Source organism: Phalacrocorax aristotelis, chromosome 4 (genome assembly GCF_949628215.1).
Source record: "Phalacrocorax aristotelis chromosome 4, bGulAri2.1, whole genome shotgun sequence".
Classification (NCBI taxonomy): Eukaryota; Metazoa; Chordata; class Aves; order Suliformes; family Phalacrocoracidae; genus Phalacrocorax; species Phalacrocorax aristotelis.
The window spans coordinates 19,973,945-19,991,455 of NC_134279.1; the positions used below are offsets into that span (position 1 = coordinate 19,973,945).

Consider the following 17,511-nt stretch of genomic DNA (forward strand, 5'->3'; position numbering starts at 1 on the left):
AAAATCTGGTCTGCAGAAATGGTTGGTTAAATTCTCCTATGTGTTTTAAGAGGGAGGTATTATAGCTAATAGTCCTTGTATAAATATACTGATGCTGATCCAGGGTTGACTTTAAACTGTGAGGGCTTTCAAACGGTTCCTGTGAAATTACCTGCACAGTACCTGATCAACAGGTGCTCGAATATTCGGAGCCACCGGAGGCAAAGTTCTATTGATGAGCAACCAGTATTTATCTTCAGGGTCTAATAAGACAGCAAGAAGGCAGAAGATGCCAGACATCATCTGCACTAGTGCTCCTTGCATTATCCTGTTAAAATATAGACAGAAATATGGGTACTGAATACCAGGAAAGGAAAGGAAAAATAGATTTTAGATTATTGCAAAGTCAGGAACACGGGATTATGTAGTCCAAAACTCCTGTGGAAGACCATTATTCTTCTCTTCTGGTGTCAAAAGGTATTTTTCTTTCTGAACATAGAAACATTCTGCTATGAGTCACCTTATTCCCAAACTGAGTTGGATTAATTGGAGAAAATACAGTATTAATCTTTTTCTTAACATTTACCAACAGTAGTTGGAAAAGATTAGCTAGTAAATGCCACACAAATGACTAGACCTTGTGTAGAAGAAGTACCTTCCTCAAGCAAGGGTTGTTTACTTCAAAAGTAGGCACCCTGAATTTGTTTATACTGTTCTGCCTGCAGTACTAACAAGTCACATAAGATTCATGCATGTCTTAGTCATACTGAGTCTTTTCCTCTGGCATATGTATGAATTCCCTCACTTAAAAAAATACTGACCTGGCCTTAATTTAGTCCATCCTTTATACTGATCAGATCATTTTTTACGGCCATAGGATTCAGGATGTAGTAAAACTTTCAACTGACAGCTTAGCTCTCAGGAAAAGGAAAACACCAGGAGAAATACTGGAGATCTAGATTGGCAAATGGCCTTTTTTGATTCTAGAATATGCATCTGGAACAGGTGGAGGTGAACCAAAATAAAAGAGATACGGCCAATGTCCAAGAGAAAATAGCTAACAGGGTGGCAACTGAGTGGTCACAGACTTAGCAATATTATTTCAGAAAGACAAATTCACAGTATTTAACATACTTGCCACTGGTAAATGATTTAATGAAAATCAAAATAAAATTAATCAGGTAACTGATTTTCACAGTGGCCAAGATAAAGAAAACTATCTGAGCAAAGGACCTGTTTGTTTCTCCCATCATGAATACTGCTGGACTGTGTCTCAAGCTCCCTTGAAGCTAGAAATAAGGAAAAGCCCTTTATCTCTTTGATTAAAGACCACAGTTGTAACTTGGTATTACCTTGCCTATGCATGCGACATCAGGTAAGAGAAAATCATATTCAATGAATACTATGGTTCTAAGGAAAAAATTAAGATGTAGGACCAGTTTACTTCATCCAAACTATATAATAAACACTTCTTCCATTCATGTTTTGCAGTGGCAAATAATTTGCTTATTTCTTCTGTGATACCTCTGCCATTGTTTAATCCTGAGATCTATGTGCTTATGAATTTACCAATCAATTAGTCTATAAGTCACCTGGAAGATGACATCCACTGTGCTCACATTTATTTTCTTTCTCTTGTAGTTTACTGGAGATTTAGCTCCTCAGAGTGCTGAAGATTGACTGTTAGGAGTAACCCAACAATAAGGGAGTACCAGGCGGTGTATTTCTTGCCATAATGAGATTGAGACTTCCTTCCTGGTGAGTGGACAGCTGAATGACTCAGCCATCTATCAAATGAAGATGGAGAAATTGAGGTGCCTGGAGAAAACAATTACTTGTTATGGATACCAGTTGGTATGGCATGGTTACGAATCATGAAGTAAGCAGTTACTTTAGAAAGAGCTGAAAGAAAACTATGCAACATTTCAGCACTAACCAGGGCACAGGTCACTTCGCCGTGAATCTTAGAGATACAGTTAGCATGATTTCCAATAACTGGTCAAAAGTGATTCCTGCCTTCAAAGTTCTAATCCCAAAAGGAGATCAAAGTTACAAACTCTACTACAGAGGAAAGATTTCTACCACATAGAATTATTTTTTCCAAGTATGTAAGAGACTTGGTCATCTCCTTTATTCAGAGAATGAAATTTACACTACTTTTCTTTGGTTGAAATTTAGATTGAAATCTTTGGTAATTACTAAAGGAACTGTAGTAATTGCTATAATGGCTAAGGTAGTGTCTGTGTCAGAGGTAAGAAATGAAACAACAAAGCATTCTCTGTCTTTGGACAGTGGAACCAAGCATCAGCATTACCATCTGTTGAGAAGACCGGAGATAATTTTTAATACATTTATGCTGCCATTGTACAAAAGGGAAAAAAAGGCAAGGATAAATCTTTGAATAAATATTCTAATTTTTTATTTTGAATTCTTAGGTAAAACAAGTAATTGGGTTTACCTGAAAACCACAGTAGAAATAAATATATTAAGAGATAGCCAATAGACCTTTAAGACAAATAGGCCTCAGCTTGTGTTTTGACACTAGTTCGTTGAAGGAATATTAATGAAGAAAAAAACAGCAAGGAGAACTGTCAGACATGACTAACAACAGAAGTGAGAGATGAGCTAGGATCTTCTAGGAGCACAGATGATAAAGGGATAGATTCCAGATAACAAACATAGCTACAGCCAAATGCTTTAACAGGGCGTGATAATTTTATATTAATAATAACAATAGAAGAGCTTTTCTCTGAAACCCCATTCAGTTAGCCCTGAACTGATGTTATGAGGAGGTTCCCACTGCAGATATTTTGAGATCTTCTTAAAGAATTTTCTTGAAAAGTTGGTAAGTTAGGCAGGATTTCTTTTCCCATAGACTTACCAAAAAATAAAGACACTTTAAGTCCAGAAGAAGCTTTAAACCCTGTTAAATTCCTTTCATTTATATTTCATAAGTAATATAATTTGTATGTATCCAGTTATGAATACATTGTGAATTACGGGGATTTGATTATTTGTTTAAGTGTTATACTCTGTAAGTAGGATTGTAGAGTGATGTTCTTTCCAATTTATTGTTGGTGTTAATCTAATTTCCCTGAGGATGTTCATGGGGAAATCTTAGTTCCCAGCTTGTCTTTTGGTTAGTGTTTGCATTCTCTCTGTATAACCTTTACGAAACTCTGTATAAATTCTGTAAAATTTTTTTCTTCATACTCTTCACATTCTTTGCATTTTGCTGATGTTGTGGAATTCAACTGAAAAAGAAAATACAATAGTAAAGCAGGATACTGATCTGTTTGTTTCGTTTGAGAACTAACCCTTGTTTGTCCTGTTTTCGTGAATAATTCCAATGCAGTCAATGGCTACAGAAAGCATTGCTGGAGACTTCCACAGTACTTATGTTCTGTGCAGCTCCTGGCTTGCTTTCTGAGTAGGATCAGCTTTCAAAGACACAGCACTTCAGTGAGAGATACAAGTGGCTGTCCCTTTGAAAATGCAGATACTTTTCTATATCTGTCTTAGCATACCTGACTTTAGATACTGAAGTTACAAACTGTTATTTATGCATACGCATTCAAACACCCTGGTGAATGTATGCATGCACAGTCAAAACTATTTTCTTTGATGGGAATTCTGAAAGTGTTCTTCTAAAAACCAGTAAATTCTGCTTTTTCATTATTGTGAAACAGCTTTCACAATGTGAACAGCTTTTTTATTGTTACATGTACAGGTTACTGGATGCCAATTACTTTTATCTGTACCGCCCCACCTTTTATATGAAAAAGAGGTATTTCTGCTACTGAAGAAACTCTTTTGATTTGCCCTTTTTTTCCACAGACTGTTGGTGTTACCTTATTATTTTCTAAGCTTGCATTTCCATTTTTCCATATGTTCAATACATCCTGTGTTTTACTACAATTTTTGATATGACATTCCTGAAGAATCACTTTCATCTCTAACAAAAAGCATCTCATTACAGGTTCTTGGCATTCTTTCTGAAAAAAAAAAAAAAAAAAAAGTTGTAATAGTTTTACAGTTAAAAAAAGAATAAGTGAATGTAAGATATAATTTACAACAAAGTGGCTGATTTTTATTTACTGGATATCTCTTCTTACTCTTCAAATACTTTTAAATATCTGCCAATATTGTCTGTGAGAGCTAACACCATAAAGGCCAGACAATATGCTAAGACAAGGTGAAACACAGTGTCTTGGTGAAGAACATTTAAAAAATAATTAATTAGGATAGGGATTTGGAATATAATTAAACATAGTAGAATTAAATTAGTATTATTCTTAGTTGTTCTAGCAGTTTCATTCAGAGATCTGAATTCAGAATAGGTAGGGGAGAAGAGAAAGTAGATATTACCTGCATTTCTCAAATTAAAGAACAAGAAGCAGAGGTACTGATTTCTCCAACAAAGCCAAGAATTAAGTCCCAGGTATCTGACTTTCATATCAGACTGTCCCAGTTTAAGAAAAACCTTCCTGACATTACCAGGTATTAAATCAGCCATTACAATGGATTAACCTCTCTGGCTCTGTTCAGTTAAGAGAATGTATGTGCAGATGGCAAAAGCAGAGAGATGCACAGGTAGATGCTGACAGTTACCCTTCGTGTTCTACTTCTCCAGTATTTTATTCCATTAAATAGTGCATGGTGTTAAATAATCATCTTTGGAAGTATTTTCTTTGTCACTTTTTTTCCTCCAAGTTACAAATGAATGCCCACATTGTTTTAGCAATGTTTGCTTTGCTAAGATAATTTTGGATCATCCCTTTTAATTGAGGAATTTTAATAGCAGTGATTCAATAAAAATACTTAATACCTGCTTAGATAATTTATCCTAAGTACTTGAACTAACAACAGAACTGTTCCTTCCAAAGCAAGTTATTTGATTTCTGAAACTTTTCTCCAATTAGACCAAGGCTGCCTTAGGAGAAAGTTGCAAGTAAAGACATGAAGCTACCATATTAGACCAGTTATGGTCAAATTTTAAGTTTACTTACATCCTCATCTGTGTTTGCAGTATATAAACTGACATCAATGTCCTGAAAGAAAACAAGAGTTAGAATTATGAACATGAACTAATAGATTTAGAGATAATACAGCTACCTCTGCAAGACATGGATTCGAAGTTCGAAGGCCAAGTCCATCCAGGTACTGGGAGCCAGCAAGTCACCTAGTAACCTGCAGGATGGGCTTCACTGTGAGGAGGACTCATCAGAATCGAGTCCCACAATACTTTCTCCAAAGGAGCTAACTCCCAAGCCCACTGCCCCTTTTCTTAGAAAATGTGAGAAAGAAAATAAGATTTAATTCTAGAGTTCACAATATTTGGTCAACTCCAGTTCCCTTTAACCTTCTATTCCTGTGCTTCCACCAATGAAGCAACATTATACAAATACCATCCCTTTTCCTGCTCCATGTTACTGGCCCTTCTTAGCTGAGTACAGTGCTAAATATTTGATTATGTCTGCTCCTATGATTATATGAAATGCTGACTTTTTAATGAACTTACTTTGGACGTCTGGATCAGCTCCAAATCTTTCAGAACTTCCGTCCACTTGCAATGACCTGCTGCTGTCTTTGGTACGTAAGCACTAGAACAGAAGAAAATCAGTGACCATTAGGCAGAACAGTAGGTATACACAATGTTTATGCCAAAAAGAGTCAGAGATTATTAAGATACTACAGATACGTTGTTTACATGTATATACGCATATGGTAAATATGTGAGGCAAATATTTTTGATAAATCATAAAATTGTATAGATACATTAAAACTGTATCTCAGAGTCTCACATTGTATAAACAGACAATGTGTTTTTTAAAAAGGCCAGTTTTATAGAACACAATGCAAGACAAATGTTCAACTACTTAATGTAAAATACCTACAATTTTTTCAAAGTGTACAAAAAAATCACATATTTCAAAGTCTCTTATACTGAAAATTCCCCCACATGGAATTTCTACCTTAATCCGTGTAGAAATATTTGCCATTTTAGATGTACTTTTTTTGTGTGCAGGAAAGCTTCCTTCTGCTATGCATAAGATTTTGCTAAAAGTGAACCACTAAAGGGTGGAAGGAAAATTTCCTTCCCCTTGGAAGATTTTTGGAATGTAAATTGCAGTTTTAATATGTCCCCACTTGAATCCTTAATTTGGATGCCTTTCAGTACTGCTGTACTATAAATAATATACATCAATGTAGGGAAAGACAGACCAATTGTTTTGGGAAGTTGGTTTAAAACAAGCAGTTTTTAAACATGTAAGACTTAACCAAAGGCTCAAAAATTACAGGATTTTTGGGCAAGGAAAAAAAGGGGGGGTTTAAAACAAGAATCAGAGGACACTTACTATGTTTTTGCCAGGGGGAGAGAGAGAGAAGAAGTATCAGACCTTAACAAAGAGATTTGACTGAAGGGGCGCAAGTGGCACATATAGGCCCTAGAAGCCAGGCCAGTTTTCTAAGACAGAAAACTGGAGTGAGAATGGAAGGAGGTGTCTTATATACATGATTCAGCATACGTATTTAGAAATGTTCACGTGGTCGTTTTTTCATTGCAAAAACATATGGCAATTGATGGAGGTCTTTAAATGCAACAATTCCAACTTGAGGGTTATCACAGAGATTAGGGCCAAGATGCAGTCTTGACCAGACTGAGCCTAGTCAAAGACAGAATAAAGTAAGAGACTGTGGCCTGTGAAACAATGGGGGATTGCATATCATGGCAGGAGAGATTCCACTCCCTAAACTCACTGGAGGCAAGTTAACAGCTGTAATATTAAAAGTAAGTAATTTGTATTTACTATCTAATTAACACTGATTTTGTAGTTACCATAGGAAGAAGATGATTAGTCCCATCTCATTCTTTAAAAGGCTGTTCAGAAGAAGATACAGCTGATATTGCAGACAAATACTTTTCAGGTGTGTTTTCTGAAAGACACAATCAAGATGATATCTTGTCACAATCTGATTTCACAGAATTTTGCTTTAGTACTGACTTACGTAACCAATATGATATGACATCCAATCAAGACAAGACTACCTGTTGAGTGTAGATGAAAGACCAACTGGTTTGTACCTTACAGAAATATATAATCACTTTACAAAACAGTTGGTGGAAAATCAGGTGCTGAAGATACACTTATTTATCTGTCCATACTGCAGACTGCAGTTTAATGCAGGGACAATATTAAAGAACTTCTGTTTTGTTTTCCATCCTGGCGATCTTTCCTCTGGCTACCTTTTGCCACCCAAATTCTAGGAATTACCCACAACTATAACATTACCTACAGTATTGTGGTTGCAAATATATGAAACTCTGCAATGAATACATCAAATGCTATAGTTTTGTGTATAGAAACATAATATATAGATATAGTATATGTTTATACTTTTTACATAGTCTATGTACATCTAATAGTGGGAAGTGACGCATTTAAGAATTTTGTCAGTGGAGTCTAGCAATTGGAAATAAGGAAGAATTGAGAGCTGTGCATTGACCATCAGCAACCGTTTCACTGTGCACAGCCTGGGAACCTTTGTTCCAAAGTCTGGAACATTTAAGCTGATACACTTCCTTCACAGAGCTAGGTTAATTATCTGCAACTGTGGTTTTGATCAAGGGTTTATTTCTCATATGTGCAACACTTTCATATTAACTGACTCAAATGCTGTTTCTTTAGCAGTATTTTATTTATGCATTAACTTGCAAGTGAATATTTAAATATGGGCCAAAGAACATCATAAAACAAGAGCTAGCACAGTGCAGAGGTAAAACTATGAAAATCAATCCATACATTGTCAGGTTTGCAGCTAACTTGCTGAAAGCCATGTAACTTTTATTAAAGCACCTACTGGCAAAATCAGGAGAGTAATACTTACATGTGTCACAGGGGACTTCTGAAGAGTATTTATAACGAATATTTTTTGCTCTTTTAAATAGAAAATGTTTTAAATACATTGCAATTGTTTTGTTTCCAAAACCCAAAGATATAGCCTAAATAGTATAGTAACCTAATCACTACATAAATTTCATATCTAATAATGGAAAGCAGTGCCAGACCCTTTTATCACCTGTTTGTGTCCAAAACCCGTTAAATAAGTACTATGTAAATGAATGATAAATAGGTAATCTAAATTAAAATAAGGCCAGAGCAAGTAATATCTATCTTCTGAACTATTTCAGTGTGGAACATGCCATGCTATTGTTACCCAAAGCATGTATAAAAACAAGGATCAACCTATTCCTGTTTCCACAACAAATGGAAATCAAAAATATGTGAGTATTAAAACAAAAATATTAAGTATATATAAATAAATATTTTCCAAACATACAGGAATGTAATGGGAAAGAAATATTAACTGCTTGGCTATGATCAAAAGAGCTAAGTAATTTTGTTATGTGACAGAAAGGCTGTAACCTTTCCACATTTAATAGTTTGGTCTGAAATTTGTCATGGTGATGGTTTTGGGTTTTTTAGAATCTGCATACTACCTGTTTTGATTTGACTTGCCAATCCTTAAAAAATACCCTTTTTTGGTTTTTGGCCATTTTTTTTATGTAATTGTATTTCAAAAGTAGCCTTACAGGGAAACTCAAAGTACATTTAAAGAAATTTAAAATCTGATTTGTTGGATGCAGCTGAACAAAACAGGTTTTAATCCTGTGTTTAAATTTTTTAAAACCTGTTTTAACAAAATTACTGAAAATTTATTAGAATCATTTTACAGTAGGTAAATATTTTGATAATTTTACAAGCCGGTTTTTATCAAATGAGATGAGGTGGCTACAAATGAAAATATTAAAGACTTATGTTGGGTCATCAGCACTTACCAGCTTTGTGTTTCATAATTAGTATTATGGGGCCTTAAAAAGCTGATTTTTAGAAGGAGTTCTAGTCCAAAACCATTGTCAAATCTATGCTGTAGTACAAAGTGTTCAAGGTGAGGAAAATAATACATTACAGTACCTTATGAATAATGGGCTGGGGTTTTCATGAGTTTGTAATTTGTTTCCTTTTTTTAATAATTGTTCACTGTGATGACAATGGAACACTGTGTTCTTAGTGATTAATGAATTGTCTTCATCTTTGGTTTTCTTAAATATAATAGGTAACTATTTTACTATAATGAAACAATCATTGCTAATTTAAAATAAAAGCTTAAGTTTTAGAAGTAATAGAGAGCTTGTACTGATTGTAAAATATATAAAATATGTACCACATGCATGCTTTAAAGTGTATTCCATTTGTTTATAGAGAAAGAGATTCTTAACGTCCAGTAGATCACCTAACACGTTCCTTTCACCAGTTCAGGGCCATTTTCTACTTGAATTTTTTAATTATTGCATCCAAACTATTATTCAACAAGACAAGGAATGTTAGCTCACTCACATGCTTTGGCAAACTATTCTCCTGCCTTGAACACACATTGTAATTTAAAAATTTCCTTTGGCTACTGTCAGTTTTTCATTTCTTACTCTGTTTAATCATTAACCAATTCCGCTCTGTCTTCATTATGTCTCTGACACTTACTCTTGTTTTATGGAAGATTGAACTTTGGACAAGGGAGCAGATCATATTTAAATACATATAGATTTTTTTCTGTAGTTTGTGTCCAGATAACTTACAATTCTAGGTTAAGGATTAAAGCCTTTGTAAGTGAATATATGTTATTCAAAAATGCAGTTGAGTGTTATGATATATGCAATAATCTGTTTGGAAAAGGAATGCTGTTTTTTTACAATGAAGTTAAAATTAAGCACTTCCAGAGTGGTTACCACTGAGCAAAAACCAAGCCACAGTAGTACTGTTTTCTCTTTAAAGAAACAAAAGTATAATCAAATGACAAAACTTTTCTTTAACAAGGCAGAAACAGTTGCTGATTTTCCTGGTTCGGCTGTCACAAAAACTGTAATCTAAGTCAAAAGAAAATATTCATAGCTCTTTACAGTATTTAAGTTACATGTGAAGAAAAGTACTGAAAGCTGAAATTACATGTATCTGCCTATATACCATATATCTAAATTTCTTTATTAAGATTTGCTTATAAATTTCTCAGTGAATCCTTGAGATGTGGTATTTATAACTAGGAAATTTTAGTTCCTGTGCAAGTTGGTTTTATTTGCAAAGGTCCACTATTTTTTTTGCTTATTTTGAACGGTATTTTTATTCTTAGAGAATTTAGATCCTGAACCCACCAGTCCTTGACCGCTTCTTGTTTATGTGTGCATACACTGTCAATGCTGTGCTTCAGTCTAAAACAGCTCTTTCCTTCGTTGGGATCCCTCTTGGATAATTACGTAGACCTCAGTCTTCTCTCAGCCTACATTTTGCTAGACCATTTTACTAGGTCTGGTCAGGATGGAGTTAATTTTCTTTATAGTAGCTGGTATGATGCTATGTTTTAGATTTGTGACCAAATCGGTGTTGATAATTCACCAATGTTTTAGCTATTGCTGAACAATACTTGCAAGGCCTTCTCTTTTCCTCATTCTGCTGCCCCCTACCACCCCCAGCGAGTAGGCTGGGGGTGCACAAGAGGTTGAGAGATGACATGGCTGGGACAGCTGACCCAAACTGAGCAAAGAGATACATCATACTATATAACATCATACTCAGCATTACTTATTAAACTGTCTTTATCTTAATCCCTGTTTTTTTTCTCATTTTTACCCTTCCAGTTCTCCCTCCTGTCTGGCTGGGGTGGGGAGTGAGCATGTAACTGGGTGGCTTAGCTGCCAGCCAGGGCAAACCCACTACAATCATACACTGCAATCTCTTGCAGACATTTGCCTGCATTTCCATGATCTTCCTAGCAGTCCTTACCTGCTTCATTTTTCTTGAAAACAAGTGACTAGAATTATACAACATACTGAGATCTCACAAAGGATTTAGAAACTGGTGCTAATATTTTCACCTTCCATGGGGATCAGGGAAATGGCTAGTGCCAGTGTTTTCTTCGTGACCGTATCACACTGATGGCTCATCCTTCAATAATATGTTTCCCTGCCAGAACTTTAAGTCTATTTCTTTCAGAATCCTGAAATGTCTGAAAAGTCTCTTACTATTTGCAAAAAAACTTCCCCCCCCCCCCCAAAAAAGACCAAACAACAAAAAAAACCCACAAAAACAATGAAGTCTAACCTGCTTAATCTTTAGTTGCTCTCAATTTATCCCTAACTTCTTGTCCTCTAGCACACAGCTTTTCTCTTGATCAGTCCTTTCTCCTTTTGCCTCTGGGCTTTCTGGCTAGTTGCAACAGTGCTGAAAAACATCACTAGTCCTTCCATTCCTTACTCCTGTAAGCAAATCATCCTCCTCAGACTGTTCTCTCTTGTGACACCTTGTATTCCATTTTCGTTCATCTTTGGCTTCTTGGTTTCCCTCTCTATTTTGTGTGTATGATGTGTTTTGCTCTTCCCATATTTGTTGCCACATAATGTTTTGTTTCTGCCCATTTCTCATCTTCATTCTCCAGTGCAATATACCTCCTCTTGCACATTATTTATCCTGTTTTAGTCAGTCTCTACTTCTGCCTTGTTCTACAGATGTGTCCCCTCAACTCTTTCTCTTTTACTTCTTGTGCAACAAAGGGCTGTAGACTCTTCTTTTCTCTGCTACTATTGCAAATTTCCCTCTGAAATTGTGCCATCACCTCCAGCTGTCTCTGGTCCTTGGACATTTTATTGAGCAACATCTCAGGCATAGTGTTTTTTTCAGATCCATATTCAAGTACTGTCTACATCGTGCAGTGCTGAGTTCTACACCCATTCATTTGTATTGTTTCTGCAATTCTTCTCCTTCAGTGTCTCTTTTGCCACAATAATTATAGCCTCCTTTAGAGAACTCTGCCTCTTCACCCAACAAAATCTCATCCTATGGTTCTTGTTCTGCTGTTCTGTTTGTTGGCTCCACTAATTAATCTGTCTTCTTGTGCTAGGGCAATCCCTTTCAAGGGGTCAAATCATCAAGCAGCTGCACAACTAGATTGCTGCATCTATTTAAGGTTGTGTATTGTGCATAATATTTGAGCTCCTTCTTTATGCTCAGAAGCATAGAGAGCATTTTAAATGTCAGAATCTATAAGATTGGGAAGAAAACCAGATAGTTTTCCCATTTGTATCCTAGTCTTGTTAAAGGAAGCTTTTTTTTTCTTTTTTTTTAAAGATAATTTTTCAGGAGAGAAGCGATGGACAGTAAAGATTTCATAAACTAATGGAAGTGCCTAAAAAAGGAATGGAGCCCACAAAGAAAGCAATACTTCTGAACTAGATAGATGTTTCAGTATTGAGCCCTTAAATAAGTAATTTTGAAATCAAATTTTCATGGATCATGAGTAAGTTTTAGAGGAAAGACATGTTCTTAGCACCTTGATATGAAGTAAAAGCTGGAAAACACCACAAGTCAAGGGAGAAGATTCATTGAAGGATCTCTCAGCTCTTTCATTCCTAAGTTGCTCTAGACAGTTTAAAGGGAACAACCAAAGGGAAACAAACAAACAAAACCCTGAATATGAATTAGAGTCAGGATGTATTTATTCTGATGGGATAGAATTCAGAGATAAAAACAGAGAACCACATGAATGTACTCTGAGACGAAGAGAAACCCTGTAACAGATGCTACCTCTAGGTGCAGCTCGCTAAACACACCTTGAGAGAAAGTTCATTTGTGTGTTCCAGTATCAACAGAAAGTAATTTCTTTCTATGGTGTGATCCAGTACCAAGACCTTAAATTCTTTCCCAATTTCTACATAGGCTATTCCCATCTATTGAAGGAACATATTTTACAACCCTGGTAAGTTCTGTTCTGAACACCATTTCATGCAGCAACCCTTAAAAAGTTGCTTCTTTGCTATCATGGTGCCTGAATCCATTATGATTCCACAGCCATTTTAGTTCTTCTTCTCCCTTCCTACCCATCTTTGCGTAGAAGCCTAGGAAATCAGCCCTCAAGCTCTGCTAGGTGTTACCAGGAGCTCTCTTCCTCAAGGTCTGAAGGCAAAGAGCGAGCTTTCCATGTTTCTATCTAGTTTGTACTTACTGATCCAGAAAGGAAGTCAGTGGAATTACTCAGTGTTTAACTGAATCACATGCTTGAATGCTTGTCTGAATGAGAGCCACAACATGACTTAGGTTGTTATAACTTCGAGCTTTTATTCCACAAAGATAAAGTTCTTCCTCAGAAGTTTTGTATTTAGTTAGTTAGGCCTGTTAAAGCATTTTTGCAGCTGCTATTTTGAAATTGGGCATTCTTTAAATATTATTCCTATCTGGTTACTTCCCTTTCACCACAACCACCCCCAGCTCCTCCCCCTGCCCAGGAACCACAGCTTTCCTTGTTTTTGTTGTATAGTGGCAACTCTCCTGTGGAGTACTGTTCTACCTAGCTTATTCTGCTTGTATGTGAGTCGTGTTGACCTTCAAAAGAGTTTTCTCAGTACTCAGTATAGCAGAAAACTCTTTCAGTTTAATCACTTATGCATTTATGTGTTCTTGGTTTGCTTAAATACTTGTTGATATGCTTTTGACAGTCACACAGTAGGACTTCCTTCTTCTATATGGTCCTGCTAACTGGCATTTATGCCAAAAAGTAAAGTTTGCAATGCCTGTTTGAAAATTCTGGCAAAAGGTCACAAAGTCATTGTTATTCCGCTCAATACCTTAAACATCACAATTTGAAATGTAAGAAGTTAAATATTTCCTTTGACCTTTTTTTGCAAAACATGCTTGAGTCCTGCAGCTCATATCATTGCCTCATGAAGATGTGTCCTATACTTGGCTATAGGCCTGAGAGGAGGTTTGTCCTTGGTGCAAAGAATGATTTTATACCTTTCCAAAGAACCTTACAGTCACAGTAGCAGTGCAGTATTTAGGGATAAATATTACTAGTTGAATATAAGTATGAATATTATAAATTAAAAACGTCCCTTTTAGTCCATCTGCTTTCACTAACTTGTCAATCACAGACTCAGAACAATGCATTCTCCATGACCACAGGCCTCTTCCATTAATAGCTCTGCTTGAAATAGGGGTGCAATGTCCCTGTTTACATGACTGAGAGACCAGGACATCAAACACATTGCTTACTCCATAGGTTAGACTTACCCCTTGCCTGCCAATTCAGGATCTCTCTTAAGTGTTTTTTCCCAGCTGGCAAAATCCAGCCAGAAAAGAAAGCTAATACATGCTTCTTTCTTTTCACATCCTTCCATGTAATGTCAGTCTTTTCAAGTAATCAATCAGCTATTAAATTATGAAACATCAACTTAATGTTTTCCTGATGCAAGCATATATGACACTAATGCTAGGTATACTTGACAAACACTGTGATTGATAAGCAGAGAAGACCCAAGTTTTGGTAGTGGCAAAATTAATGAGTTAAGGGCATACTCAGTAAAGTAAAAAGGAAGTACACAGCAAAAAACTCATTTGTAGGGCACAGATGGTTAGCTTTGATCATTTATCCCAAATGACCCCCCCCTCAGGATGCAATATGCAATAATTAGTGAAGAGGCCTTTCAGAGTATACTCGCCTGGATTAGTAAGCAGTTGAATCACAGGAGATCAAAAATGTAAAGGACATTAATTAAGCACACAAAAAAAGAGCCAAAACTAGTCAGCAGTGAGGTTTGTTTAGCAAAATGTGTCCTGATCTATATATGCCATTAGGCACTCCCTGTAAATATTATTTGTGATATTTTTATGCCAAGCAACAAATATCCAACAGGGAACAAAAATACAATTAGGGGTAAAATAATATCCTGCATTTAGGGGCAGGATGTTAACCTCTAAAACAGTGTCAAACACAGAAGAAACTTATACAGCAGAAAATAAAGGATGTAATACTGATGCATAGAAGTTGGAAATCCTGAGACCATAAAATAGTTGTCACAAGAGCAACTGCTGGACAAAAAAATATCTGTGTCTTAGCAAAATACTCAGCTCAGAGATGTGAATAATATATGCTAACAGAGGTCTGTAACACAGCCATAATACACAGAAGACTAAAAATAGCAAATGCAGTTCTCAAAATGGTAAAGTAAGGCAGTATTTTCAGAGCTTTTTTAAAAAAGGAAAATTACAATCTATGACCCTCTCTTACAGCGGTACTTTTACTGGAATTTGCTGGACCCTGAAGTAAACAGACAGGATATAGTTTGAAGTACCCTACTTTTTCTTGTGCTTTTATTTCTCTTTAAAGAGCAGAATGAAATCCTAATGTGTGTCAATTGCCATAGCTTTACTGAAACCAATGAAGTTATTTCCATTTCCAGAGTTGTTGAGGATTTGACCAAAATGTTAACCTGGGAGAAACAGATTATTGAACAACCGAGGAAAGCAGCACACAAGCTTCCAAAAGAAATATTGTAAACAGATCAATAGGCAGGAAAAATTCAAAGAAAGAAGAACAAAATATCTCTACTATAGATTTGTTTAATATTTCTGCAGAGGAAAGGCAAACAAATTTGGAAAGGAATTTTTTTCTGCTTTATATTACTCTAAATCACTTATAAATAACAATGCAGTAAGACTCACAGCAACTGACCAATCATCCATCGTTTCTTGCCTAAAGGATATAGGAAAATTTATTATTGGAAAAGCTCTGCTGTGTGCTACAGAAGCCTCCCCCGTCATGTAAATTTTAAATGTATTTTTGTGGAATGTAACAAATTACAAGATTGCACACTGACCACTTTTTCTCTACGTATGCAAGTGGTGAGTGCAATACAGTAGTTATCGTTATTTGAGGTTTCTTCAATTTGTACGGGTGATGGTTTTCCTTCGTTTCTTGGCAGCCAAACCCAGAACGGATAGAGAAGTGGAAGAGGTTGTGCGTGTGTGCAAACTAATGAGAACTGAAGTAATACTAAATTATATTAAGCTGGTTTTTGTATCATAGCTCTTAAAAAAGCATAAATGGTGGTCATAGTTGTCAACAATGCAGCACAGCACTCATCCAGAAAACTTAAAATTTTCTTTCAGACAGGGTAAGATGAGTCCACTAGCAAGTACATTCATTTAGACAAAATGTTTTTTAAAAGATTGGAAAAAGTACTTCACAGGGATAAAAGCATTTGTATATAAAATAATTGGCAATACCACAAAGCACAAATAAATCCCTAGGTGCCTTTACATTATAAAGCTGTATGGAACAATATTATTGAACTCTTGGATAACATTACAGGTCTGCACTCTGGGATTGCTTACTTCATTGATTTAACGTACAAGATGTTAAGCCAAAAGCAACTCACTTTGTTGACAGTAATTAAGTGACAGTAAATGTTTCTGATATGCTTATACAAGAGGCAAGATAAACTGTAAGAGATGAAATACACATTATAAGTTTAACCCATAACCATATTGAAAAAAGTCAGTTAATTCTCTTAAATTAATAAATATGTGTCTATATATATATTTTTTACAGAATTATGATTAGTCAGCTAAGTAAAAGAAACATTTTGGGAGATAATGCAGCCTGCCAGAAAAATTAATACTTCTTACAAATAGGAAAGTACACATCTTCAGATCAGCATCACTCAATCAAAAAAACCCCACCTTAGTCTCGCTTTCAAAACAGTCTGCTTTCAGCAGCTCCCACTGAAATAAATGCCTGATTCAACTGTAGGGAACTGGTCTAGTAAATGTGCCACATCCACCTTGTGGGAAGGCGTAGGAGGAAGATAAGCTAAAGAAAATATTTCCCCATAGTCTTTTTTGCAAGCAAGATTTTTCATCGCTTTTGAATGGTAAGGCTAGAAATTAGTTCTATGTCGTTCTAAGCAAGGGCTGATACAGTGTTTGATCTGCCTTACAAACATAGTCTTTCTTAAAAAAAAATACCAAAGATATTAGTAGCTGTGTCATACTGTTTGCCTGAACAATACTCGGTTTGCTGAAGGCAACATAACCCTGCTATCTTAATAGGCTTTTCTTTGCTCTCCCGCCAGGAGTGCTTGCTGCTTTCTTGCCACTAAAGGAAGGTGTCTCTTTGTCCTGAATGGAAGCACAACATTGCAAACTAATTTCCTTTCCTGCCTTTGTAAGAACAGCTAACAAAATTTGGTTTTGGCAGATATTCACCCAAACGCCACGCAAGGTCCACATGGTTAGTAGAGCTAGAATAAAATTTAGAAGTCACTAAAAATACAGCCATTCACATACAGCCTGGCACCTTCTGGTCTTAAAGCCAAAATAGGCGTCATGCATACAGCACACAGAGGTACGTGGCAGAATGTAACTGAAATGAAAGCAGTAAGGAAAATTCACATGAATTATGACAGATAAGACCCAAACAGCCACCTAGAATCTGAAACTTCCCTAACAAAATGTTTGAAGACCTAAGACAACTTTATACTGAAGTCTCACAATTGCATTCTCTATGACTCATGCTATTAATAATAAATCTCGGGGCATTTCAGTGTGACCTCAAGAGGCCAAGGAACCAGCTGACTCTGTCCACGTAAGCATTCCTCTTTGTTTTTTTCTTTAAAAACTTATCTGATAGCATTGTGTGCCTATTTCC

General features: G+C 35.9%; 1 protein-coding gene across 4 annotated transcripts in view; it reads right to left on the reverse strand.

Annotated features, from left to right (window-relative positions):
• Positions 1 to 2,381: 2,381 nt before the first annotated feature.
• IL15 (interleukin 15) overlaps positions 2,382 to 17,511 on the reverse strand; it is a 36,936-nt gene continuing 21,806 nt past the window's right edge. For all 4 annotated transcript variants that reach the window (XM_075090509.1, XM_075090510.1, XM_075090507.1 and 1 more), the window contains exons 3-7: positions 6,821 to 6,918; positions 5,501 to 5,582; positions 4,989 to 5,030; positions 3,831 to 3,974; positions 2,382 to 3,233 (exon numbers count right to left, since the gene is read on the reverse strand). In XM_075090509.1, the coding sequence (XP_074946610.1) occupies positions 3,120 to 3,233; positions 3,831 to 3,974; positions 4,989 to 5,030; positions 5,501 to 5,582; positions 6,821 to 6,918 (480 nt within the window). In that variant the 3' untranslated portion in view covers positions 2,382 to 3,119. The remainder of the gene's footprint in view (positions 3,234 to 3,830; positions 3,975 to 4,988; positions 5,031 to 5,500; positions 5,583 to 6,820; positions 6,919 to 17,511) is intronic.